Below are 27,779 nucleotides of genomic sequence, written 5' to 3' on the forward strand. Positions count from 1 at the left end.
CCAGTAATTCTCTCAAAATATCAGATAATTTGACCTTTTTTATGACAAAACAAGGTGAGTTAAGGTTGTAAAACGCCCTATGGTGTGACTCTTAAAATAAATTAGTGAATTAAAAATTTATATATATTACACAAAATACATATTTAATATAATTATATATATATATATATATATATATATATATATATATATATATATATATATATATATATATATTTTTTTTTTTTTTTTTTTTTTTTTTTTTAACATCTATTTGGTCTCAGACCCTGCATAGTTCTTGTATTCTGGATGAAGCACAATAAAAATGGAACCTAATGCAGGCTATTCACAAAGGGCATGTTTAAATAAAAAAGTACCTTTTAATATGATACACTCATGGAGACCCAACACAATGGCCAACAACTAAAACTGTTTACATTAACCAGTGATGACAAAATGTGCAAACTGAGAACATGCAGCCCTTTGACAGAAAAGTTGCCTCTTTTAATTTATTCCCTTTAATGTACTACAATTACAGCCATTAGTTTAAAAACGGCAAAACTAGTCAACATCAGCAATCATTTGTCAGTTACTAAATGACTAATTGACCATCCCAAGTAGACTGTGTCTAAAGTTTTCACTTAGTACTTGCCCATGTATTTATATTGTAATTATAAACATGTATTGTAAAAGTGTAACTAAGTGCTTTAAACAAAAGACAGAAAGAAGGAAAGCAATAGAAAGATCTGTCTCCTCAAAGCAAACACATAAAACATTTATTACTATTTCCCTGTGACAACTCTGATTACAGTTTGAGCTTTCCAAAGTTGACAGATTTTTAACCCACAATGATAATCCTTTATGTGGCGTAGCTTTCAAGGGGTTTTAAAGATAATGTGTGGATCTCAGAGACGGAAGGATGAAATGAGTGAAAATGGAGTATCATCTGTAATTTGAGGGAAAGGCAGCATCTCATTGCATACATTAAGGAGGATAATACTCTTGGATGAATATGATTATTCTTTACTCTAATAATTGCATAGAGATTCAAAGCTTTAGGAGAGAAATTTCAAGGTAAATTGCAAAAGAAGAGATTACTACAAATCCTGCCAACTTATAAAAGCTCTGAAATAAGCCTAAGAGAAGCAATTTTCCTTAATTTGACCAAGCAAACACTTCTCAAACTTCTGGACAAACACTCAACTATTTCATCTATTTCTGCAGTGATGTGGTAATAAAGACAAACAGAGAGAAGAGATTCACTCATACTAAAATCAAATTGTACGCTGAGATAATCTCCAAACATTGAAAAACAAAGAAACAGTCAAATTTATAACTTTTTCTGCACTGTACCATTTTGAATACAAATATATATATAATATTATTTTAAATATGCAAAATTTTGGTATGATATGTTAAACCATGAATTTATTTATTTATTTATTTATTTTTTTTCTCAATTCTGGTATATACTTTACTTTTATTAAATAAAACAATATATTTTGTACTACTACTGTACTACTTTTTTAATTTTTCTATTTCAAAATGTAACATTTAATTCAAAGTGTTAATTTCTGATGCTTTGCAACTGTTTGTGAAATTATGAATATATATAGTTTGACACACACTTTTAACAATCCAGTCAATTTCTAACAGATCCCACCCTAAGATTTTCTCTCATTAAACATTCTGCAAAAATACATCAGACTGCAGAAGTAAAATGGGTGCCATATTAAACAAATGGTTCTCTAAATCTGGCTTTCTAGAAGTGTTTTCATTTTTATTTATTTATTTTTGTGGGTAGTTGCTCAGCAAAAGTGTTGACTCTCTATCACACCTGTAAGCTGTTCCAATTATGTTCAAAGGTGAATGCAGCTCTCAGGCTTCTCCTGAAGCCTTCTTATAGCACCTCAATATCTGAGCACACAGATACAGAGAGCAGATGAAGACAGAATAAAATGACAATATTTGAAAGGCCCATCAAAGTAGCAGCGTACTGTACACCATCTGTGCCCTGGTGAGGTGCACCATGTGTGGTCTGAACAAAAGTGTGAAGAACAAAATTTGCTTTCATCAGTGCAACATACACACCGTTTTGTCCAAAAATGTTCTCCAACGGATTTGAACAAATTTGAACATCCATCACTATCAGTTAGCACACAACGAAGGAAATCGCACAGGAGAGCTGTGGCACTTTTGTACACTGTATTTCAATCTACCTCTTATTAACTAGCTACCCACAGTATAGTTTAACCACATAAAGACTGCTCTGAGACAGCAATTTACATACAGTACAGTAAGTCATTTGTCATTGAGCACAAACATGCCTCCTTTAAATGTAAATTAACATCATTACCATAAAATTATGGCAAGAAAACATCTATTTATCCTTGCATGTTCAATGTAGTCTGATTCTCAAACAATCTAGACTCTAATGAACCAGTTCTTTTTAGTGAATCAGAAACATACAGCACAACCAGTGTAGTCTGAGTCAAACACAAAACACAAAAACAATTATTTTGATCAAATGCTTCATCTCAAGACCAATCATTTAAATAGACTCAAACTTGGGAGTTACACTTCAGTCTGTCGAAATCTTCACTGAACTCACTAAATCTGTCAGAGAAGCTACTGAATCAATATTCAAGTTCTGTATAATACAGTATGCTAGTTAGCAATACTGGAAAACAGAGATTGCCTCAAAGCAGCGTCACAGTATGAAACAGTAAAGTAACAAAATCAATGATGCAAACTTCAAAAATGAGGCAAATCCAAAATACACAATTTGTGTCACTATTTGACTCCAGTCAGTTCAGTGTTGGTTCAGTTCAGATCAAATAACTGTGTGAAGTTCATTCATCATAAAAGGAGTTCAAATGAGCAATAAGCAGCTCTACTGAAAACAACAGTGCCATTAGGGCTGCAGTCTGTTGATCAGCGAAGCAAATTCACACAACCACCAGTAAAGACGCTCCTGTAATTAGTAGTATATCCCCAGCACGTGCGTTAAGATCAGGGTTGCCAGGTTTTCACAACAAAATCCTGCCCAGTTGCTTCTCAAAACTAGTCCAAAACTAGCCCAATCGCGTTTCCAGGAGGTTTCCCCGATAAAAATTGCATCCCGGAGTTAAAATATACGTTTTTTGGCATGGTTGCCTTGGTAAAATTATCATTTTAGGCGCTAAATATCACGTTATTGGTATTGGGGTCGCTTCAACCCACGGACATGAAAAACAACCGCAGAACTGGCAACACTGGTTCAGGTGGAGCGGCATTTACTACACAGAGCCGTAGTCCACCGACAAGCTACACAAAATCGTTTTAAAAATCGACAAAGAATCGCCTGCGATTTTAAAATCGATTTTGTGTAGACTGTCAGTGAATTACGGCTCTGTGTAGTAAATGCCAACCAGTGTTGCCAAGTCTGTGGTTGTTTTTCACGTTCACAGGTTGAAGCGACCCCAATACCGTGATATTTAGCGCCTAAAATGTGAATATTACCAAGGCAACCCTGCCAAAAAAACTTTTTTTTGGACCCCGGGATGCAATTTTTATCGGGGAACCTCCTGGAAACGCAATTGGGCTAGTTTTGGACTTGTTTTTAGAAGCAACTGGGCAGGATTTGTTGTGAAAACCTGGCAACTCTGATCTGAACGCACGTGCTGGAGATATACTACTAATTACAGGAGCGTCTTTACTAAAGAGATGCGCATGAAAATCGTATTCGATTTTTTGCACAGCCCTAAGTGCCATTATTCTGCTCAAGTCAGTACGGTGTTAATTCATTTCAGTTCAATAACAGTATCGACGTAGCAAAATTCTTGAATCATCAGTAATGAACAAATTCAATTCAGCTAAAAAGCAGGTTTACATAAGACAATTGTGTCATTATTTAGATCAAGTCAGTTCCATTTGTTATCAACAAAACTTGAACTGAATATACGCAAATGAATCATAAATGAATCAAAATATATCAAAATAAAATCAAATCAAAAGCTTCTGAACTACAATCCTCCAAATCCAAACTCTCAGAACATACTCGCGTGATTGGGAAATGCAACATGCAAATTGCATTCAGCAAATATTTTAAGGACGTTTATGCCATTACCTGATTGGTGGAAGTGAATCAGCACCAAAACAACAAAAACAGTAAATGAGCACTGAGCGGAAACAATTAATTTTTGTGTGAACTGTCCACCTCAGATTCTTAAACAGTTAATCTGAGCTAAACCAAAAATTGGCAGACTTGAACAGACATGATTAAACTCAAGTGCTGTTCTGAATTCTGTCCATACTCTTTCAAAACGACTGTCCTTCATTTTAGTTTAATGAAATGCAGAAAAAAAAGAAACTAACAATGTAGACCTACCATTAGGACTCTCCTCATCTATGGCTACAATGGTTGCAGGTGGGCCTGTTCTGGAGAGCTTGCACTCTGTAAACCAAGGACACAGAATGGATAAAAAAAAAGGAAGAGAAAAAAAGAGACATCAGAATTTCATCAAGTCTAGACTGCAGCGTCAATCATACTAAACAAGACATTTCAATTTCAGCTAACATTAAGTCACACAACCTGCACATAAAAATGAATCTACGCATACTGTAACCTATCCACTACCGGGACCGGGAGACCACAAGTCAAAGAGAGATTTACAAAATGACTTCTTTATGTGTACAGAGAGAGCTGTTAGGTTGTGAAGGGTTAATAGAGTTGCACTCTCATGCCCGATGAGAGAACAAAAGAGGAACAGAAATTTAAGATACATCGTCTTACCCTCATACTGCCAGTCTGGAGTCACGAATCGAGTGTCATCGGCAGAGAGCAGGAGAACGATGGAGTGACAGAGAGGTGGAGAGAGACAGAAGAGAAAAGAAGCACAAAATCAAATTTTCCTCCGATGCTTATAAGATAAGACAGAGAAAATAACCAAAGACAAAGACACATATACATAGAGAAATTCAGAAGTCAAGCAGTGCTACTAGCAAGTGGTGTTCACTCGAGAACATTTATTTTCTGGTGGTCCTCAAGATGACCATGATTTCGCAAAGTAGGAAATGTTGCTGGAAGAACAACAAGTTCCGGTCAAACGAATAAAGTTCTAGGTCTATCTTTAACCAATAACTACCATTAAAATCAAAGGGAAACGATCAGTTACTCTAACTTAACCCTTAAAACTGACTGTTTGAAAGAAATTAAGACATTGCTTCAGGCAAAATTAAAGCAAGCAGACCACAAACAGTTTTGGATAGCATTCCTGTCAAACAAATAGGATCCTAAACCCATTCCTAACAATTAACAACCCCTAAAATCATAATGGGCTCTGTGGAACAATGTTCCTCTACCCACATTTTTGTAAAAACTTATGTATACATAGAATTCACTGCAGTTTCCAGCTGAAATCAACATGAGTGGCAGTAAAACAACAACAACTTTTATTTTCCTTCACGCAAATTATGATTACAGTGCAGAATATCAGTTAATAAAGACACGTGACCCTGGACCACAAAACCAGTCATAAGGGTCAGGTTTTTTAAATTGAGAGATATACCCAAGCGACTTAAGACTGGTATTGTGGTCCAGGGTCACATATTTTCAAACATTTCAATCTTGATTCCCAATGGTTGTACATTATTTTTATCCAACACCACCAAAAATGTTGATCTATGAATCTCCTACTTGGCAAAACCATGGTTACAAAGTAACTGGACATCAAAGTGTCCATGATTTTGCCAATTAAGACAAAATGTACCCATATCTATATCTTTTTGTTTGTTTGTTTGTCCTGGTACAGCACTCCTGTCAATCAAACATATCCCTAAACAGTACATGCCTTGACTTAACTTAAGTCGAAATATTTGATGGATATTATGATCATTTTGAAATCCTAACCTCAGCCCTCTCAATTCCAGTCCTCGCAACCCCAGTCTCTCTTATTTAACACACCTGATTCAAATCACCAGCTCGTTAGAAGAGAGCTCCATGCATGAACTGTGTTCCGATTGACATGATCCCTAAACAGTATTCACTGCTCCCTATTCCCTGAGCATGGGAAATATGTTGAAGTTTACTTCACTTCGGAACATTCATTCACTAATTTGCGCTACACCACTGCCTGCAGCATCTTCACACAGAGACGAAACTTACTAGAGAATTGTAAACTGTGACATAATATACCTCTGTAAATAAATACAATTTAATTTCACGTCTCGCACACTTTAATGCCCTTTGAATGGAACATATACAATCCCTTCGAAGTGGAATCATGGCGGAATATCCTGTGAATATCCACTTTGCAGGGTCGAATATTACAAACGTCTTTTGTGATAAGAGAAACTTACAAAATGTGCAGAGCCCGGGGTCGCGAGAACTGGAATTGAGAACTGCTGTCCTAAACCTAACCTTAAACTCTGGTTGACGAGAGCCCCAACCATAAGTCTACAAGCACAGGAAAATGATAACAATGTTCTTCAAAACCTGATGAAAATCAACTGGATGAAAATATACACCTATCCCAAACCCTAAACTTAACCATTTACTCTAAATTCAAATGACACATTGATAAGATGTTTTTCACAACCCAACCCCCAATTGGTTATGGTCATTTTGTTTCAGGACCAACAAGGATAATGATCCTGAACAAGTCCCATTTGTCGAAACCAGTGTAAGTGGAACGCAAAACAGTTTGAGTCTGATGCAATTTCTACATCAACAGAACAACAAAGACATGATTGACATGGATATAATTGTTCCTGACAGTAGTGATTGCATTTTTCAGAGCCATGGCCATGCTATTAGCAAAGGTTCTTCAGACACATATCATCTTGATTTTACATGAAAAACCTTAAAATCTATTACTGTCTACTTTCACTGTCAAAAGAAGCAGAAAAAAATGAACCAAGAAAGAACTGACTGTTTTTAACAGAAAAAGGTAACATGATTTTTAGAAGGTATCTACTAAATCCAAAACTTCTTATTGTCAGAGTTTCCCTTTGTGCCTACTGGTAAACACAATCCAGCTAATACTTGTTTTAGCTTTAACGTAGACCTGCATTTTGCTTACGTCCTGTGCGCTTCATTTTACCCCAGCATTGCAGGAACTGACTATCTGCTCTCTTGATTTACACTGGCAAGCAATGAGACAGTGAACGCGCTGCAGTCCTTGAGTGACTGATTTGATTAACATGCTCCTTCACGGTACGCAAGACGAGATCTACGACTGCCAGCGGTTGCTGTTGTTAGCAGGAGGAATCCGGTCTCAACCCACTGGCTTTTCTCTGCCGGTCTCTCCTCCCTGCGCACCTTTATCCTAAAATTAATGGCAAGTTATGAGAAGATGACAGTAGAATATAAATCATACAAAATCGACACCATGAATTCTGCAACACAGATCAGGGATTATGAACAAAATGGGCTTTCTTTGAGGGTGCTACACAAAGTGAGGACAAGTATGTGAATTGTCCCGTTATGCAAAGGTTAATAGTTGGAGAGCAAATCAAGGTCAAGTCTACAGTAAAAGTTCCCCGGATCGGTTTTCTGTGTTACGATGACGAACGTTTGCATCTTTGCTTGTGTCTCCAAGGCACATCTCTGGCCTGCCACTCATGAATTAGAGATTGATAGCATTTGTGTGGCTCTACGTAACATCAGAAGTGCTGACACATTAAACCGAGACAAGTCGGGCTCTCTTAGCAACTGGGCCTATGATGGTGAGCAGGGTATCAAAGGAAAGACCAACTATCTTGTGTTGCCATTAAAGTTTCATGGCGGTGGGGCCCCTTTTTATTTTGAGCAAAGGAAAACCATGACTCAGGCAGAAGCATAGTTATTACCATTGATGAACTTGGAACAAATGGTGTTCCAAATAGCACCCTAGACCACAAAAAAAGTTAATAAGCTTTTATTTTCTTAGTTTCGTTTAGCCTAGAGGTGACCCAAATTTCTCTCAGCTTCAGCAAAGTCAAGACTCTACCACAGCATAACGAAGTTCAGAAACTAATACGGTGCTTTTAAAGGTATAGTTCACCCAAAAGTTAAAATTGTCATAATTTACTCAACAAAATTCAGGTTTAGAACAACAAGAGTGTCTTTCTTTTATTGACCACAAAACGAGGTTGTCAGGATATTTTCAAAGCTCTTTTTCATACAATAAAAGAGAAAGATGAGCTAGGATGACCTCACATAACCCATTGTCCGTAGACAGACTCCAAGCGTTATTATGGTTAACTAAATCTACAACAAAGTAAAAAAAAAAAAAAAAAGTTACAATGAAATTAAATAAAATAAACATTAGCTGAATAATATATATAAGCTTAAACTTATTTTATTTCATCTACATTATATTTCAGCAATATTTTTCATTTACATTTAGTTTAATGTGCCCCTATTATGCTATTTCGAATATTGTCTATCATGCAGTGTGTAATGTAGCTGTATGTGAATGTAAATGAACTGCAAAGTTGTAAAACTGAAAGTGCATGATAAATAAAGTTATTGTCTCCCAAAAGAAAGAATCGACTCTGAACAGCCGAAACGAGTCGTCAGGAATTCAAATCCCTCTTTGTCAGGGGGTAACAAATTTGCATAATGCCAAGCTATATTTTATGTTGGCCGGCCGCGAACAACTTCACACTTCTGCTCTTTGTTTCTTGCAGATATTTTATGTAGTATAGTTTCACAAAACTAAAGTCAGAGCATTCTGTTTTTGTTTTAAAATGTTTAATTATGTTATATCTAATTTAGATTTAAAAACTGTGTTTTTTGTTCATGTTTTATGTATTTTTGTTTTTTTTTTGTTTTGAATGTATTGGTTGCCTCTAATTTTGAATGGAAAGAGCACAGGTAGCCTTTGTTTATATGAAGTCTATATATTGTTTATATTTTTGTCTTATTTGATTAGATTTAGGGTTTGTTTTAAAATTTCAATTTAGTTTTGTTATTTGACATTTTTGTTTAACAAAGAAATGTGCAGCATTGTGTTCAAGCAATAATAAACCTTTTCATTTATAATTTGTCTTAAATATAATTTTGTTTAGAAAAAAATTGTGAGAAAATTGAATTGTGAAATCAGTATCGTGAATTGAATCGTGAGTTGAGTGAATCGTTACATCCCTAATGATAAATGATATTTACAGATGTTATATTTTCTATTGAGCATTAGAAATACAGAACTATGGCAATGGGCGTATCATTTCCAACACGCTGTATACATTAAACCAATCACAACAGACTGGGCCACATGACCAATCAGAGCAGGGTAGGCTCAGGGAAAGGAGGATTTGATAGAGAATGAATCTTAGAACTGCTTCGAATGAATCTTTTGAGAATCGATGGAAAATTAGGTGATATTAAATGCATATTTTGACATTGCATGCATGTAAACCGATTGTAGGAGACTCCAAAAACAATAGTAGGAAGCTGAAGATACTAAAATAACAAGGGTCCATACAACTTGTGCACTATATTCCAAGTTTTCTGAAATAATCATTCCCATTCTTTTAACCCTTAGCTTTGTTTGAGAAACAAACCAACACTTTAGTCATCATTAGAGTAATATTTTGCAATTTTTGGAGCTTTATACGCCATGGTCACTTTACACATTCAGTGTATGGAAAAGAGATGTTTGAAAATTCTGTATATGATCTCCTTGTGTTCCACACAAAAGTTAAGTCATGCAGGATTGATAAAAGGCTGAGTAAATGAGAAAAAAAAAAAAAAAAAAAAACACATTCTTTAAAAGTATGCCACCAGGTTTCAGAGCAAAATAAAGGCTGTACAAGTGAGATGCTGAGTGTCGGTCTTACGAATGCCTTAGATAAGATAACACACCTCTGAAAGCTTTGAGAGGAGCCAATGGGAGTAATCACCAAAGAAATCAATACTCAGCAACAAGCCAGCACACAGGAAGGAAACAATCTCTAAAGAGCCACAAATCCAGAGCGTGAACATTACAAAAATGTGTTTTCGCTACTAAGGTTTATCTGAATTTTTTGCTATGTATTTGTTTTTTTTGTTTTTTTTTTTGTGACACAAAGATTATCAACCCCTGAATTGTTCTCTAAAGACTGCCTGAATGCCTGGGGACTGAGTTATATTTCCATTTAAATAATTACTTTTATTGTATTTTTTTGCTTTAATGAGTACAAACAGACACAAAATCTACTTCAATATCTAAACTAAACACCATATTCACCATTTATTCATTCTGCTGAATAGAATGTAAATAATCATTGTTACATAAACACATGCATGAAGCCTAACAGCTTCCATGAAGCATTTGAGACTGCTCTGACGGCTTCATAATAATTACTGACACTATGAATACAGTACTTAGCACTTTGTTGACTCAGTCATCTCACTGATGATCATACATGTTACGTGACACCCCCTGGGTGGAATGGTTTTAATGACAGGAATGGTTTTCTTTGAAGAAACATCTTAGAGAAGCTAACATGATACTCTAATTACTGTACATCTAGCTCTAATAGCATGCACAAAATAAACTGCTTCTGCCATTTTTGTCCAAAAAAAAAATGTAATTTAATCTGTCTGAGTTTTATTAAAATTAGCCTTTGATCTTCCATAGTAGCATACATTAAGATTGCCACAGTTAAAACCACACGTATAACACCCCAATACTGTGGTTAAAATGTAACTATATTGTTTCTAGGTGTTTTGTATGAAAAACAGTAGTCTAAATACATTTAGTATAAATGCACAAATGCTATAGATTTATCAAAAAAAAATATTGTAATTATATTCCATTGCTCCCATAATACATTTAATACATGTCTACATTAATAATACAATAAATAGGCTGCATTTCTGTAACAATACCATGGTGCAGTTAGTGTTACTAAAGTAAATCCATGGTAAATGATGGGATTTGTAGATTGAAAACCTTTCTGACCTCGTTGTGCACAGAGTCTTTCCTGTTCATCAGAACTGTTTCATCTGGCTTTAAACTAGTTTAAATCACAGAGTCATTTGTGTTCTCTGCTGAATTCAAGCACTTCATACTGTTTAATTTGTTTTTTTTTTATATAATGATTGATGCTTATATGTGAGTAAACTCATCTGCTCAAGTAAGTTTGCGCTGCACTGCTGTTTGAACTTTCAGCAGAGCAGATAAATGCTCTGTGTGGTGCAGTTCAAATGAGTAGTGCTGTTTCTTTCCGTTTTTGGTGCATACACATTATATTGAACATTTATTGAACTCCTTTTATTGTTATTCATTAAGTGAGCAGTCTAGTTTGGTTTTGCCACTCTACTTTGCTTCCTTGGGCTGCAAAACCTACAGTATATTTACAGTTTTTCTCAGTCGCTTTGGTGCATTTCTCATATCAGAAATGAAATTCTCAAATCTAGGCCTACTTGTTCAACCTCCACATCATCTAGTCACTTGTGCACATCATAAAAGCAGTTTCTCATTCTTTTGAACAAGTTGCAATCGCTTTGGTACATTCATGCAATTGATTATGTACATGCGGTTTCCTACATTATAAGTTGCTAATGTCATGTTGCTCAAAATGTATTATGTAGTTCTCTGTGCAATGTAAATGACATTTAAGTGGTTGTGTTATCAGATTATTTTACAAAATGTTTCACAATTCATATTCTCTTTTTAATAATTGTAAAGCATTAGGATACGCAAATATTGTCATCGGTGATTTTTTTAAATAGACAGACAGACAGACAGGCAGATAGACAGATAGATAGATAGATAGATAGATAGATAGATAGATAGATAGATAGATAGATAGATAGATAGATAGATAGATAGATAGATAGATAGATAGATAGATAGATAGATAGAATTGTTTAAAATATGGTTTTACTGCCCCAGGGTTTCTGAAGAATCTCTAGTACAATAAAAGGACAGTGCAATGCGGGAATGACATCTACGTCAACACATTGCAGCACATGGATGCTTGTCAGGCAGCAGACATCCATCACAGCTAAGGTCAAAGTTCTCAACTTCTACCTTCTGAGTGGGATTGATGTCTCCACGGGGAGCCATTCACTACTGTCTGCTGATCGTCTCTTTTCATGTCTCCCATACATCAATCTGCCCTTGTGCTTAAGTTACAGCTCTCGGCAGAAAGTAAGTGTGAAGATAACCATGCTCAGCAAAAACTCCCAATCAATTTAATTTGTTTTGAATGAGAAAGTACCAAACTTTGTATAAGTGTTTTCTAATTTTAACTGAAACCATTCTGGGTTTTACTGCATGCCAGGACGCAGTGATTGGAAAGACGATATGGAAGGAATGCACACATACAATAATGGACTGGTTTTTGCTCATTACGTATCCCATAACTTTAAACCACAAGCCAAATTTACTTTAAATGACTTTTAAGTCGCTATATAAATACTGACTGCTTTTGCATCGAAAAATCTCTCATCATCAACTCCAGTGGGTCTGCAGCATATTAGAACTTTGACCTTAGCTGTGATGGATGTCTGCTGCCTGACAAGCATCCATGTGCTGCAATGTGTTGCAATGAACAGCTCTGACCAGATACAATATAAGCATGTTGACTCACACCGTGTGGCGTCCCTGAAGGGAAACATTATTGCAATTCTAATGACCACTGAAATCTTTAGCGATGAACCATTTCTGAGCTGTGAATTTCATAGCCTGATGAAAAATGGATGAGATTATATTCCTTGGAATAAATCTCGGCCTTGTCCTTAGTTAGCATTCAGTGGACAGCATGCCTAGCTGAACTACTCTGGCTGAACCATGTCCCTGAACAGAGCGGGCACATCTGAATCTTCGGGGGCGAGAGAGAGCAAGCACTTGGAAAGTTGGACTACCGAACTCCAGTGGTCATGGTTCAAGTGAGAAAAGAGTGCATGAGGCCAGCTCCGCTATCAACTTTAGCCTGTTACTCTATTGGTATTCTTGCAAACTGGGAGGTGTCAGCTGTTCAGTTCAAGTCTGCAAGGATAAGAATCCACCAGAGAACAGGCAAAATCTAATAGAATTAAAACATAGTGGACCAAAAGGTCAAGATTGAGCTACTTAGCATGGTCCTGTTATCACCTGTGACTAACCTGCTCTAAAACGCATTTTTCTCAATGTAAATTTCGCCATATATTTCAAATAATATACCAGCTGAGCGACTGCCAGCGAGATGAATGCTTAGAAACAGCTCTCTCTAGGCCTTCTTATAATGGACAGGAACCTCAGGAGAGTGAGAGATCCTTTGAGAGATAAAGTCAGGAAAAAGTAGAGTCTGCTCTTGAAGTAACAGGATGACAGTCAATTATCCTCACTGTTGGTTTTGCCTGATTCTAAAGCTGCCATCAAGCTGAATGAGTTTTGGTGTCTATTGGAATGCAGCACCATTTCATTTCAGCTACGCCAAGGAGCAAAAGCTTTGAGGTCTATCGTATATTTCATAATGTAAGTCACCTTTTTATCATCTGAAACATAAAAAAAAAAATAATAATTAGATGGGAGGAAAAATGCTTTCCCATTCTCTCATAAAAGTATTGCATTCCTCCAAGAAACATTTGCATTCTCTCGCAGAACATAAGCATTCTCTCGCAAAATATTTGGGTTCTCTCGCAAAAGTATTGCATTCCCCCGATAAACTTTACATTCTCTAAAAACATTTGCATTCTCCCTCAAACATATTGCGTTCCTAATGAAACATTTGCGTTCTCTCGCAAAACATTTGTGTTCTCTCGCAAACATATTGCATTCCCCCAAGAAACATTTGTTCTCCCTCACAAAATATATTCATTCTCTCACAAATGTTTTGCGTTCCCCTGTGAAATTTTGCATTGTCTCACAAAAGTACTGGTTATCCGTGAAATTTTGCACTCTCTCACAAAAAGTTTTCTCGCAAACGTTTCACGTTCCACCAAAAAAATTTGCATTCTCTTAAGAAACATTTACAAGCTCTTTGAAAAATACTGCATTCCCTGGTGAAACTTTCCATTTGCTAGCAAAGGCACTGAAATCTTGTTTTTCCTCCCACATATTAATTCCTTTACAAAAGTGTCACAAGTGAACCCAAAGGTTTGCGAGTGAATACAAAGTTTCTCTGGGAAATGCAAAAGTTTCACAAAAGATTGCAAAATCCCTGAAAAAAATTTTTCCCTCCCATCTCATTTTATTTTCCATCACAATGTTCCCTTAGGGGCTCTGTATATTGCAAAGCAACTTATAGAATGCAATTAACATCAAGCATACAAAACAAGCACACATTTACACTGGCGAGCCCAAACTTATTTGTATAGCACATTTCCCACACACTGGTAGTTTAAGTTTTGCTTTGAATATGTTTAGGCTTTGCATTTATAATAAATGTGGTTTATAAAGAATGCCAATACAATTTATATTTGTTTTATACTTGTATTTTTCATTCCTGTTTTGAATACTTATTTTCCAGAAAATCCAGTACTGTGTGCCTCCTCCATATCTGACCTTGAACTGCTGCCATATTTGCCAATACTAAATGTAAGTAAAAATGTAAGAGGTAATTACTGTAAAACCATCTGAAATATAGTGAAGTTTGAGGTAGGTGTATTATGCAAAGTGAACAAAAAGTTACAATTTTGTCAAAATAACACTGGAACAGCGTGAGAACAACCTGTGAACATTTAGGTCGAACCATAAATCATGCTAACATGTACATATCGCTACAATTTCCTTTAAAAGAACAATTTACAAATGTTTCCACACTGGAAAAAAGGTGGAACCAATAAATCAGTGTTCAGTCTGGAATATCCTTTATCTTCATTAAACCTGGAGGTCGAATGCAAATTAAGCCTTCAACCCAGACAGACTTACTGTAGGGTAAATGTATAGCTTAGTGATGTTGAAATAATACACTGTACGGCCAATTCCTGTTATAGTCTGGCTACTCCAGTAATTTCAGTGAGGACAAAGAGTAAATCATTTCTATATGGACTTTACTTTGTGCACAGGGGAAAATGTCATGCTGGAACAAAAAGGGCCCTTCCTAAACTGTTGCCACAAAGTTGGCAGCCCATAATTCTCCAGAATTCCACTGCTTGGTGCAGCATTAAGATATAAAACATTGTACAACTTCCAAAACCATTAAGGGAGGAGTCCATCTACTTTTGGTAACATATTTTAATTTGGTAATTTATTTTAGTTTAGCACAATAAATGTTGTCTTTAACACTTCAAGTTTCTGAAGTCAAAATTCAATGACAATCTTCCCAAACAGTAAGATCTTAACATGAGAACAACAGAGACTGTATAGTTAAGTCAGAATCATGAACAAATCAGTTTGATAGGAAAATTAATCATTAAGTCTGATTTGCTAACTGGATCAAACAATTAAATGACAACCAGCTCAAAAGAATGATTCTGGAGGTTACAGCTCACTGGAGGGTAAGACTGGTTGGTCTATTTTCCATGCAAGACAGTTTTATTACTTAAATATAATTCACACATATGCTATTTTTAGGTTACCTTATGGTGTCCATCTGTTTTGGGCCTTGATGGCCGTGGCAACTATAAACTAATGTTGTAAGAAAAACAGTTCTCTCGCCAAAAATTATTATTTTGTTCTTTAAAAAAAAAAAAAAAAAAAAACTAAATAATAATAATAATAATAATAATAATAATAATAATGCTACAGGTTCTAAATGTTATGAAGGTCAGTAAATAAATAATTTAAAAAAGCCTTATTTTGCAGTTAACTCTTTATTTAACACTCTGGGGAGGCGGGAAAAAAATCTTTTTGTATCTAAAAATGACAGAGTGTGTTCAAGTGAAAAGAAATATTGCTGAAGCCTGAATGAAAAAGCAGTTTCCAACTCTTTGCAGGAAGAGGATCAATATATAGAGTTTCTCCACTTTCATATCAGTGTGCTACATCGATAAAACACTAGAAAGAGGAACAGCTATGCAACAAAAAAGTAATACAGTAAATTCCAGTTGTGTCCAATGTGAAATGATATGTGTCATCATCGCACACTGAGTGAGAAGAGAGTCCTGCTGTGTTTAGACGGGCTGGAGAGGCAAATTTCATACATCACAATCTGCATGAATTTAGAATCGATCATACTGTCATGCCGAGTCATTATGGTTTCTGAAGACGCAAACATATCCTACTAGTAATGCATATTATACAGTGACTATGCAAAAAAATCAAATAGTGTGTAACAATGTAACAGTGAATGCATGTGTTAAATTTGCATACATTAACTGTTGCAATGTTACAAACAGTATGATTTTTCTATATATTTATTTTATTAGCATGTTTCTTAAATTGTTTGCACTTTTATATATTGGGTTGCTATTAATCAGTTTACTTACTAACTAATTATTTTTTGTCATATGAAGTTCACTTCAAAACTTTAAAATTAGAGTGCCTGTTATTGACAGATTTTTCCATTGTACAACTGTCCCACATTCCCAAAAGAGTATAGTTGAAAATAAATAAATACTCAAACATAATAAATTAGGCATGTTTTTTGTTTCAAAAACAATGACAGAACTGCACTTAAAATTCTCATGTTATAAACAGTATGTAAACCAGGGGTCTCCAAACTCGGTCCTGGAGGACCAGTGTCCAGCAGAGTTTAGCTCCAACCCTAATTTAAACACACCTGAACCAGCTAATCAAGGTCTTACTAGGCATGCTAGAAACTTCCAGGCAGGTGTGTTGAGGAAAGTTGGAGCTAAACTCGGTGGGACACCAACCTTCCAGGACTGAGTTTGAAGGCCCTGATGTAAACTTTAGGGCTCCATTCCAAAACCTAGTGTGCTACCTTGCTAAAATTGAACCCTGGCAACATGGTGTTTCTGCTAAAATTTAACATTAGCATATTGCTAAACTAACAACATACTCTAATAATAATAAAAATATACAGACACACAAATATAAGAAAACTAGCCTCTGTGAAATGAATTACATTATACTGCTACTTTTCAATATTTAATTATTTATATTTATAATCAACATTTCTCTCACATTGAATACCATCTTAATTATTTTTTATTTTTGACTGAGCTTTCTTCACATTCATGCTGCCTAGCTTTTCGAACATCAGTAGTGCGCCTACATAGGCAGGTCACCAGCTTATGAAACAAAGTTTATGAGTTTTGGAAAACACAGATATCTTCATCTAAATCTGATGCCAGATAGTCAGGAAAATTCATGAGGGAGAACTTACCTTCTGAATCTTGAGAATAGCTAGCAGCGGTGAGCAGAAGCACGCCAATGCCTATTCCCAACCATTTAAAGAGCCACGACCTCTGGCGCATCTTCATGTATTACAGCATGCTCACCTGCGAACATAAAAGAGACAGATTACGGATGAAGTGCTTCTCTCGCATATATGAACCGCATAATGGTGGTTGCACCATTTAAGATGCAAGAGTCATAAGCCATATAATTGGTAGCCTTTAAATATGGTGCACTTCTAGACAGACTCTAGGGGGATTCAGATGCCAAGTGACCATTTGATTTTCATCTCTTTGAGGAAATTATTTACCGTTTGTCATTAAAAGCCATCCCAAGGACTTTGAAGTTTACTCACTGAACATTCTAATTAATTCTGGTATCAAAAGAGACAATGATACCGGCTGAGTCAATTTCCCAGCCATAATTACTCGAGTCATTTTATGTCATAAAAATAATAGAGAGTTTGGCTTTGGGGATGTTGTATCAAACTGAAATCCTCGGTAATAACAGTGGGCAGGAAGCATTTGCTGCACATATAACCTTTCCCTTTGAAGTGAGCAGAGAGATAGATAGCGTTCATCATGTGAGAGATATAACAACCCACAGCAAAGTGCAGCTTTGAAGTTTGCAGCATGTCTGAGGGGTCAACGAACTTCTTCCTGGAAAAGACTCAAAGACCAACATGCTTTGACAGGTTTGGTTTGAAGGAAGAGATAAGCTTTGCTCCTAGAGGAATAACATCAATTTATTTATATTATGACTAATCAGAGGAGACCGAGTCAGAAGTGAATCTTACAATGATAAGAGTCTGTATCATCTGAAAGAAAATAGATAACGCAATCAAATCAATAGCAATTCTTTATATAAGGTCAATTTTAGTGAAGGATGGAGACAATAGTGCTCAAAAAGATTGATTACTGAGATACGATGGTACCCAGTTTTACGTGATTTTGTCAACAGCATTTCCATTTCATTAGAAAAAAAGTTCTAAACAAGCGTACTGTTTCATTTTTATGATGTCATTATTTTATTTCATCCCCATTTTACAAGGTTTCACAGCTGTGTTATTACTCCTCGCAAAAACAATTCTGTAGGCTAAAACCCATAAATGAGTTAGCATTTTGCCACTTCCGGTTCCATCATTCTGAAGTCAGTTGTTTTTTTGAATGGGTTTTGGTTAAATGCCTGCAATGAGGTCAAAATATTTTTACGTTTTGTTCTACAGCTTAAAATGCACTAGTAAAACCAGTAATGTGATATTTTCAGCCTGATCTCACAGCAATTCGTACATATCTTACCAGGTGGCTAATTCGTACAAATTCGTACGACTTCACTCATGCAAGTTCATACGATTTGTGCAAAATTGTGCAAAATCGTATTTTATGTATTTTACGAGTTGCACAATTCGTATGAATTTGTACGAATGACCTACACCTATCCCCGCCGATAAAACCTTCCCGTCACTGGGGACTAGACAAATTGTACAAAATCGTACGATTGAGGTCGTAAAAATTAGCCACCTTGTAAAATACGTACACATTGGTCATGAGATAGTGTTGGATTTTTTTTAAGCGTTTACTTGTCTTAAAAAAGACAGCTGCTAACAAGTGACTAAATGGGACTACAGTGATTTTCTGAGACCTTGAATGTCATCACGCCAAACAGGTGAACTCATCTTATCATAAATCTGCTTTTTCATCCTCATTGTGTTTATAATCATGCTCTTGCCAAATAGCTGACTCAAATTTTAAAATAAAGAATAAAAGAGTTGTTGGAAGCTTAATGGTGGTGACACTGGAGTCTCACAACTGAGGTGTTGCTTTATAGGCCACATTTAGCTTTTTACTTCTGGCCATTGTATTTTGGCTTCGAAATTCATAAATGTTATGTTCATTGGTGAACAAAATGTGCACAACGAACGAAACAAAGTACATCTTTTGTTGGCCACAGACCGTATTTTATGCTATAAGCCAAAAGCCAAAAAATTTTTTTTTTTTTTTGTCGAGGAGACCAGGGTGATGCTAACTTGCAGGTTGATAAATAAAAAATATACATCATGATAATATTTTTGGTCCATATTGTCTAGCCCTAGTGTGATATGCAAAATATAATTTTGTCAGCACGGTCTGTCAGACTCAATCCTGTTCAATAGATCAGATTTTATCAGATGCTGTGTTTTCATGTTTAATGAAAACAGGATTCATGTTTCAGTTCTGTTTCATGTTAGTTTTGTCAATACTGATTATAAATGTATGATATGACAGTACATGTTTTTTTGTATCTATCTGGCTATGTCGGCCCATATTAAGTAACAGGCAGGCACAAGCAAAGTATTCTATATCTGATTCTGACACTGTCAAACTCTGCTGAACAGATTTAAACCTAATAAAATGTGTTAATAGCAACTGAGAGAACAACTGCCTTTTTGGAAGCTGAAAGCATAATCAAAAAGTTAGCCTAAATATTTAATATATATTTAAAACTACATCAAAAAAAATATATCAATTTAATATTTAATGAAAAATAATACATATTTAATCAAGAAACACATGTGTAGAACTCAACATATGTTTTGATTCTGTGGAAATCTATGAGTTCTGCAGGTTAAGATTCATATGGGTCTACTAATACACACACCCACACAAACTTGGATGCACAAAAACATAATTTTAAATTTTATGTTTTCGGTTCTATGACCTGTTTTCCCAGTACTCAGAAAAAAACAAAAATAAATAAATTAAAAAAAAATTAAAATGTTTTAATTTGACGCCATTGATAGATACACAGTGTAAATGGAAATGAGAGCATTTCCAAATCAAATAAGAAACTGAATGAAGCTAGTCTGCAGCATCTGTAATACAATCTTGACAGATTCCTTTCGAGTATCAGGACATGCCGACATGGCTGTGCAAAACATACAGAGGCTATTTTGAAAGGCCAATAACAAAACAAAACAAACAAAAAAATAATAATAAATCATTGTGATCCATATGTCAAATCATATCAGCAAATTCAAAGATACTTGACAAAAAGTTCCATTGCTGAGTGAAAAAGAGTCAACCATAGAGAAGGAGAGAGTGAGACATGTACTTTCAAGCCTTTTGACTTGTACTACATCAAAACCCTCAACACTGGAGATGATCATTGCACTGCCATGCTCGCCGACTATCATTATGAATGGTCTTTGTTCTTCCGAACTGAAAGTGTCTTTGGAGACACGAATGTAATTTCATCCTCTGTTGTCAGGACGGAAACATATCTCTCCTCTTTGTTCCTCAATACAAAGGTCTTCCTCTGGACAATCAATGACAGATGCTTCAGTGCTATGCCCTGAGAATGCAACGGATTGACAGCAGACGCAGTATGTCAAGGGGTGAGATCTATAAATGTGTTTCCCTCAAAATTTCTTTTCTGCTTCGAGAAATTAGACAAAATTGAGTGTGGCCTCTTGTGTGCAGCTTTACAATCAGTGCACAATAAAGCTATGGGCCTCCAATAAGCTAATGGTCTAGAACAGCGCTCTTTAGTTGAACCCTAATCTCTGAGAGTAACTGAGACAACACCTGCTCGACTGTGTAAAGGCTTCCCAGAGCCACAATTTCACAAAGAGGGGCTGAACATATGTTGCCTTCAAATCACGTCAAAATATCGTATTTATGAGATGAGTACACATGAGTGCCACCAATGTCAAAATTACCACCAGGGAACGTTTTAAAAAGCCCAGGTATTCAAAATTGGGGTGTTTAATGGTGGAAGCACTTTTTTTGTTGGTGGACAGACGGATGAATGGATTTATGAGAGAAAAACAGACAACAATAGATATAATATATATAAATAGAACAGCAGATAGAAAGTTTGAACAATAAAATAATAGACAGTAAAAGAAAAAAACAGATAGACAAAGGACAATGAATGGATGGATGGATGGAACAGACTGACGGACGGACGGACGGACGGACGGACGGACGGACGGACGGACAGACAGACAGACAGACAGACAGACAGACAGACAGACAGACAGACAGACAGACAGACAGACAGACAGATAGATAGATAGATAGATAGATAGATAGATAGATAGATAGATAGATAGATAGATAGATAGATAGATAGATAGATAGATAGATAGATAGATTATCGAGACAAACAGACAGACAGACCAATAAATGGGCCACTATACAGACCAATAAAGAGACAGACAGACACACAGAATGGTAGAACAATAGATATACAGAATGACAGGTACACAAAATGATAGAACGATAGACAGGGAGATAGATAGAGAGATGAATGAATCACAACACAAGAAACAAAAGCACAACTGGCAAGAGCTCAATCTCCTATTAAATGAACTTTTTTATTAATTTTTTATTTATTTTTTTCATTTCCTGGCAACAAGCAAGACACTCAAAGAGCAAAAGCACTTTTATTAGTGAATTGTGGGTAATGCTAAAATCAGTCAGCCTCAACGCTGAACTGAGTGGGCTAGGATTCTAACAAAGATCAGTAAGGTAATGGGCCACACTGAACCTGTCAACATAGCTAATCCATTACACTGCTTTGTGTTTCACTGACTGTGGAACAGTACACCATTACTTCCAGCCACACGGCAGATAGAAAACAACAGTCAGGACATAATGAGGCAGGAGCGAAATGCAGTGTGATGGAACTGCAGGAGGCAGTGATTTATTCTGCCATGAGGAAATTAACATACCATTCAACCACTGTTGACCACACTAGACTTGATAGACTTGTAGTAAAGTTTAAATGGACAGATTATTCAAAATGAAATTTAATCTCTCTAATGTCAGTCCAACTCTATAAAGTTATTGTCTATCAAAAAAAAGAGTCGACTCGCAATCGTCTAAATGAGTTGCCAGGAATTCAAATCTTATTCTGTTACGGCTGTACGTCATGGAGTAATATATTTGCATAATGTCCACCCACGTTCTACGTCGCCAACTTGCCCGCCCACAAACACAGTAAAATTTCCATGTGGTTAACCTCATGTTGAGAAGACGCTGTATCCTACGATATGAGAGTAAATTTCTTTTATCACATCTTATAATTACAACAAACTTGCTGACACTTGACACTTACCAATGAGAAAGGTCCCGCTCCAGTTGTGCTTGCAAATCAGTCTCTTGTCGATCAGCCACATCATCATACCATCTTTTCTATGTTTTGACATGTCTCCAGGGCTGTCATTCTGTTATGGCAATGGGCGATTCATTTCTGACACGCGCTTGACGTGGTTGACCAATCATAAAGGACTGCGCCATCTAAACATTCAAAGGAATGAGGGCTCACAAAAAGGAGGGGTTTAGAGAGACTGATTCTTTGAACTGTTTCGCATGATTCGTTTACTAATAATTTAGAAATGAGGTGAAATTAAATAAATTTTTTTAGAACACTAATGTGTTTTTTTGACCTTGCATGCATGTAAACCTGTTTTAAAATATAATAAAACTCATAAATACTCATAAAACAATATTAGCAACCTTAAAAATGGCATAATAAGGGCACTTTAATAGAATTAATTTTTGGATGAACTGTTCATTTAAGGCTTGAACGTGCCAGTGGTGTTTTACTGTCCATTCGGTGAGTGGCTGAAATCAATCTTCTTTCATTATCTCTGGTGTGAGGTAATCAGGCAGTGTGTGTTTTTAGAAAGACGGATGTCATCTGCCACGGCAAATGAACAGAAATAAGTCTTACCTCTGACTCATGACTTAGTCTATTTGCCTTGTGATGAGTGACGCTTCTTGAGCTGTCATCTACTTTGAAGTAAAACTGTTTAGCGTATGGATGGGGATAAATTATTATGTGGTTTAATCCACATTTGGTGACAATTTCCTTTCATTCAAAAACACAAGAACCTATGAGTTACTGGCTCATGTGGATGTTCTAAGATGAACAATCACAATATGGGGTAAAATAGAACCAAATTAATTGTTTTATCATCTGAGGTTGGCACAAAAGGATGTTTACAGTTGAATGATTCCGTTTTTTCATATTCCATGATTAATGGTGTAAAATAAGCAGGGTATGTGCACCAGAGTGTGTGTGTGTGTGTGAGAGAGAGAGTCCCTGAAACACAAGCTGAATTGATTCTTTCCTCACTTCATTCTGTTCCTGAAAGTATTCATGGGGTAATATCCTCAGATGTTTCAGTTCAGCTCGCTAAAATCAAGGATGAAATGGGAAAATCATGAAAATGGCTTCAAAACGGACCTCTTCTTATCCATAACAGTGTTAGACAAACTAAACTGGCCACTAATACAAATCTAAATATCCTACATAAAATATTTTGGGATATATACACACACACACATATATATATATATATATATATATATATATATATATATATATATATATATATATATATATATATATGAAACATGTTTGGTTTTTTTTTTTTTTTTTTTTTTTTTTTAGGGGCTGCACTATCCCTACAGAGTACAGAACATAATCAATCCAGCTGATTCATTACATCTATAGTCAAATGTCATGGTACACACAGAGAGGAAGACAGACTCTTTCATTTCCACACCTTTTTCAGCTCAAAACACAAGAGCATGTAAACAAAATCATAACAGGTTTATGATTTATTATATGGTGATGTCTCCCAGATAAGCATGTTCACCTGAACTGCTGAAAACATCACAACTTTCAAGAAGCAGTTGAAGATGCACGTTTTCCATAAACCAATGCTCTTGCCAAAAAATATCCTCCTTTCTCTTTTTTGCATTTCTCCTCTGCTTTAACTTGTTTCCTAATCTAGTGTTCTAATAATCTGCAAATAGTGTTGCCTCTGTGATGAATTGCTTATGCTCATCTATTGTAAGTCATTTTGGATAAAAGCATCTACTAAATGCATTAATGTAAATGCAATTATAACCATTGATCAACGTACATCAAATCAACGGATCAATAGAAGCTCAAACATGCTTGCTTGCTTACAGTAGTTGAGCTTCTGTTGACCATATTTGATAAGCTCTGTTTGTGCATTAATGTGTGTTTATTTGTAATTTGAAGAAAAACACAATTCGTATGGGCTTGGAACAACATGAGGTTGAATAAGTGACAGAATTTTCTTCTGCAAGAGTACACTGAAAATAAAGAAGCTACAAATATCAAGTTTTAATCTGAAAGAAAACCTACCAAATGTCAACAAGCTGAGAAGTATTTATTCTTGAGAAAGACCTGCAGTCCACTAAGCCTTGACAGAATTCAGCTCAACAGCAAATGCAAAGCCACCTCGGGTTCTGTCAGAGGGCGACCTCCATCAGAGGGTCAAAACTCTCTCACTCTGTCCCCTTCCTGGTTTTGCCAACCCCAGAGGGGTCAGACGTGTCAAACGACATTTCTTTTTAATGACAGGCTCACTGTATCCCACAAGCCCTCTGCGATGCCACCGCTTCCAGTCAGTTTAGACCAGGTGGCTGAGATGAATTGGAGGGACGGACTTCCCTGAGTGTCTGATTACAGAGGCCCCATTTGATGAGGGTGCTCCAGCTAAATGAGCATTTACTATGGTTGCCTCAGAGCAGGTTAAATCCTATTAGCCAATGTCTTTAATGAGACAGCCAAAGACAGTGAAACAATGATGGGCAGCCTAGCAATGAATCAACACACGCCAAGCACGATGGGTGGGGAGGGTACGCTGAAATATACAGAATCCAAAGCATGTAGAACATAGCTAAAAAGCGACGGATGCTTGGCTTTTGGCCACATTGGCAATTTCAAAATAGCAGATATGAATTTGCACACAAAGAACTGATGCTAGAAATATAGACAATTTTATTGTAAGGAAATTAGGTTTAAATGTTTTTAGTCAGCAGAGGAAATGGGTTGGTTCTCTTTTAATTTACTGTAAAACCCATGAGGATGTGTTTATTTCTGTAAATATTTTAAAGCTTCTGTTGGCTATATTTGATGATAATTATGTATGTGTGTTGACGTGTTCATTTGTATTTCGAAGGTGAACAAAAGGGTTTGGAATGACACGAATGTGAGTAATTGATGGCATCATTTTCCTTTTTGAATAAACTATCCACTGAACATGAGTAATTAATGACCAAATTGTCATGTTTGTGATGAACTATCTTTTGAAATGCAGTAAACAATTAAATGGACATTTTTGGCTCATTTGTATATGGATTTTGAGCTGGAGACCTGCAGAGTATAAATATATATTGTTCAAAGTTGCTATATATACACTCACTGGCCACTATTAGGTACACCTTGCTAGTACCAGATTGGACCCCCTTTGGTGACTGTGGAGTGAACTCATGTTCAAGAAATCAGTCTGAGATGATTTGAGCTTTGTGACATGGTGCATTATCCTGCTGGAAGTAGCCATCAGAAGATGTGCACACTGTAGTCATGAAGGGATGGACATGGTCAGCAACAATACTCAGGTAGGCTGTGGCATTTAAACGATGCTCAGTTGGTACTAAGGGGCCTTAAGTGTGCCAAGAAAATATCCCCCACAACAGTTTTTGAATCGTGTCAAAGCTCTTCTGCATTCCTAAGCTCAACAGAATCCTGTGTGATTGGTTACAATGAGCAACGCTGTAAAAATGCGTAAAAATAAAATATGATGTAACAGAAGCAGGTCTAAATTTAATACAGCAATTGAAACTTAATTTTAAGTATTAAAGTTTTATTGAAAAACCAGGGGACCCCCCAAGTATATTTTTTGGGGTGTTATGGGTTTTCCCTTAATGCTTATGGGAGGTCCGGGACAACTGCCACACAACTGCCGCTCACTGGATATTTTCTCTTTTTCTTTTTCAGACCATTCTCTGTAAACCCTAGAGATGGTTGTGCAGTTTTTGAAACACTCAGACCAGCCCGTCTGGCACCAACAACCATTCCATGTTCAAAGTCACTTAAATCCCCTTTCTTCCCCATTCTGATGCTCGGTTTGAACTTCAGCAAGTCTTCACCTCATCTAGATGCCTAAATGCATTGAGTTGCTGCCATGTGATTGGCTGATTAGCAATTTGTGTTACCAAGCAATTGAATAGGTGTACCTAATAAAGTGGCCGGTGAGTGTGTATATATAAATATCTAAGAGAAGTTATCTTGTGTATTCTACTATACTGTAAGGAAATTGTTTCAATATTGTTGTCAGTGGAGGAAATGGGGATGAGGTTGGATACATTCATTTATTTTATCGTAAAACCCACCAGCATGTGTAAATATTTAAACACTTCTGGTGACTCTATTTGATGAGTTCTATGTATGTGTGTTGACATGTTCATTTGTGTTTCGAAGTTGGTTTGGAACAACATGAGGGATTTACTGATGAACTTTCATTTTTAGATGAACTATCCCTTGAAATGCACATGAACAAGTATATGAACATATTTTGTGTCAGTTGTATTTGGATTTTAAGTTTGTGACCTGCACATGTACACTCATTTTTTTTTTCAAAGTTGTAAATAAAAAAAATAAAAATCAGAGATTATTGTTTAAATATTTTTGTTAGCTGAGGAAATGGGGATAAGGTTGGATAAACTCATTTAATTTAGTGTTAATCCCACCAGCACATCTATTTTTGTAAATATTTAAAAGGGGTAAACACGGCGTCATGGTAATAGACCCACTGGGTGACTCACAAGCTGTTGACCTAACCTGCAGCACAGAGACATACACCATCACAAATAACACGGGAGTTGAGGAACATGTGGTGGAGGTCAATAATTAATGAGGAAAGGAGGGGTAGAGGAGGTTATCACTACAGAAGGCCAGCAGCACTTCATTGTGTTCTCTTGACGTTCCGTGTTGCTGTAGTTCCACACCAGCTCCTTCTATACGGTCTAACTTTGTAATTCATCGCTGGTGTCGGATCACACTGACATATCTAGAGGAACACTGAGACATGGAGGTTCCCCGGAGTAAAATTAAATTGTTCACAAGTTGCTTTTTTTATATAGCCCAGGAGACTCCCTCTTACAGTAGGATTCATTTTAAGTATCAGCTTTGTTTGTTTTGGATGCTTCTTTTAAAATTACTTCCATAGCTCAGATCATTTGGTTCTAAAGGAATATGATAAAGGTTTGAGCTTGTACTGATATCAGCCTTTGGAGTTTGAGACATTGTTTAGGACATACAGTAGGTGAGCTGTTTCTCAAAAGAACGAGCCTTCTTAATTTAATATAATTTCTATATTAAAGGAGAAAGAGCTGAGATATTAATGAGATTTCATTTCTTTTCTGTGGGTTTTGACCATCAGAACTACAAAGATGTTTTTTGTTTTTTTTTCAGAATGCTTATCGATTATAATTCTAACATCAAAACTAGACAAAAAAAGAGAGAAGATCTCTCTGGTTCGGTTGAGGAATAACTTAAATTAAGCTCTTCAGAATGTTCTGCACGTTGTAATACCAAAATGAATTAGGTTTTATTCAATAAGTTTCTTTAATATGACTAAATCTACCAAACTACCACAGGTTACATCAACAGAAGTCAAGAGTCAAGTCAGGTAGAAATTCCTCCTCATTTCACTTTTTAAATGTTAAGATGGATCATCAGCATAAGTTCACCATTTTTATCATTTAATTTCATTGAAAAATAAAAATAAAAAATACCATGATAAACAGTTACGACAAA

The 27,779-nt window shown here is 36.0% G+C and overlaps 1 protein-coding gene across 10 annotated transcripts in view; it reads right to left on the minus strand.

Annotated features, from left to right (window-relative positions):
• The window catches only part of pcdh15b (protocadherin-related 15b), a 179,290-nt gene that overhangs the window by 150,516 nt on the left and 995 nt on the right, over positions 1 to 27,779 (minus strand). For 7 of the 10 annotated variants that reach the window (XM_042767219.1, XM_042767211.1, XM_042767214.1 and 4 more), the window contains exons 2-4: positions 17,143 to 17,257; positions 4,754 to 4,768; positions 4,349 to 4,414 (exon numbers count right to left, since the gene is read on the minus strand). In XM_042767219.1, coding sequence (XP_042623153.1) covers positions 4,349 to 4,414; positions 4,754 to 4,768; positions 17,143 to 17,239 — 178 coding nt within the window. In that variant the 5' untranslated portion in view covers positions 17,240 to 17,257. Of the gene's footprint in view, positions 1 to 4,348; positions 4,415 to 4,753; positions 4,769 to 5,729; positions 5,826 to 5,869; positions 6,159 to 17,142; positions 17,258 to 27,779 lie in introns of those variants that run through there. The other 3 variants (XM_042767215.1, XM_042767213.1, XM_042767212.1) reach the window with 3 other exon arrangements.

This window comes from Cyprinus carpio, chromosome A12 (assembly GCF_018340385.1).
Source record: "Cyprinus carpio isolate SPL01 chromosome A12, ASM1834038v1, whole genome shotgun sequence".
In the NCBI taxonomy this organism is placed as follows: Eukaryota; Metazoa; Chordata; class Actinopteri; order Cypriniformes; family Cyprinidae; genus Cyprinus; species Cyprinus carpio.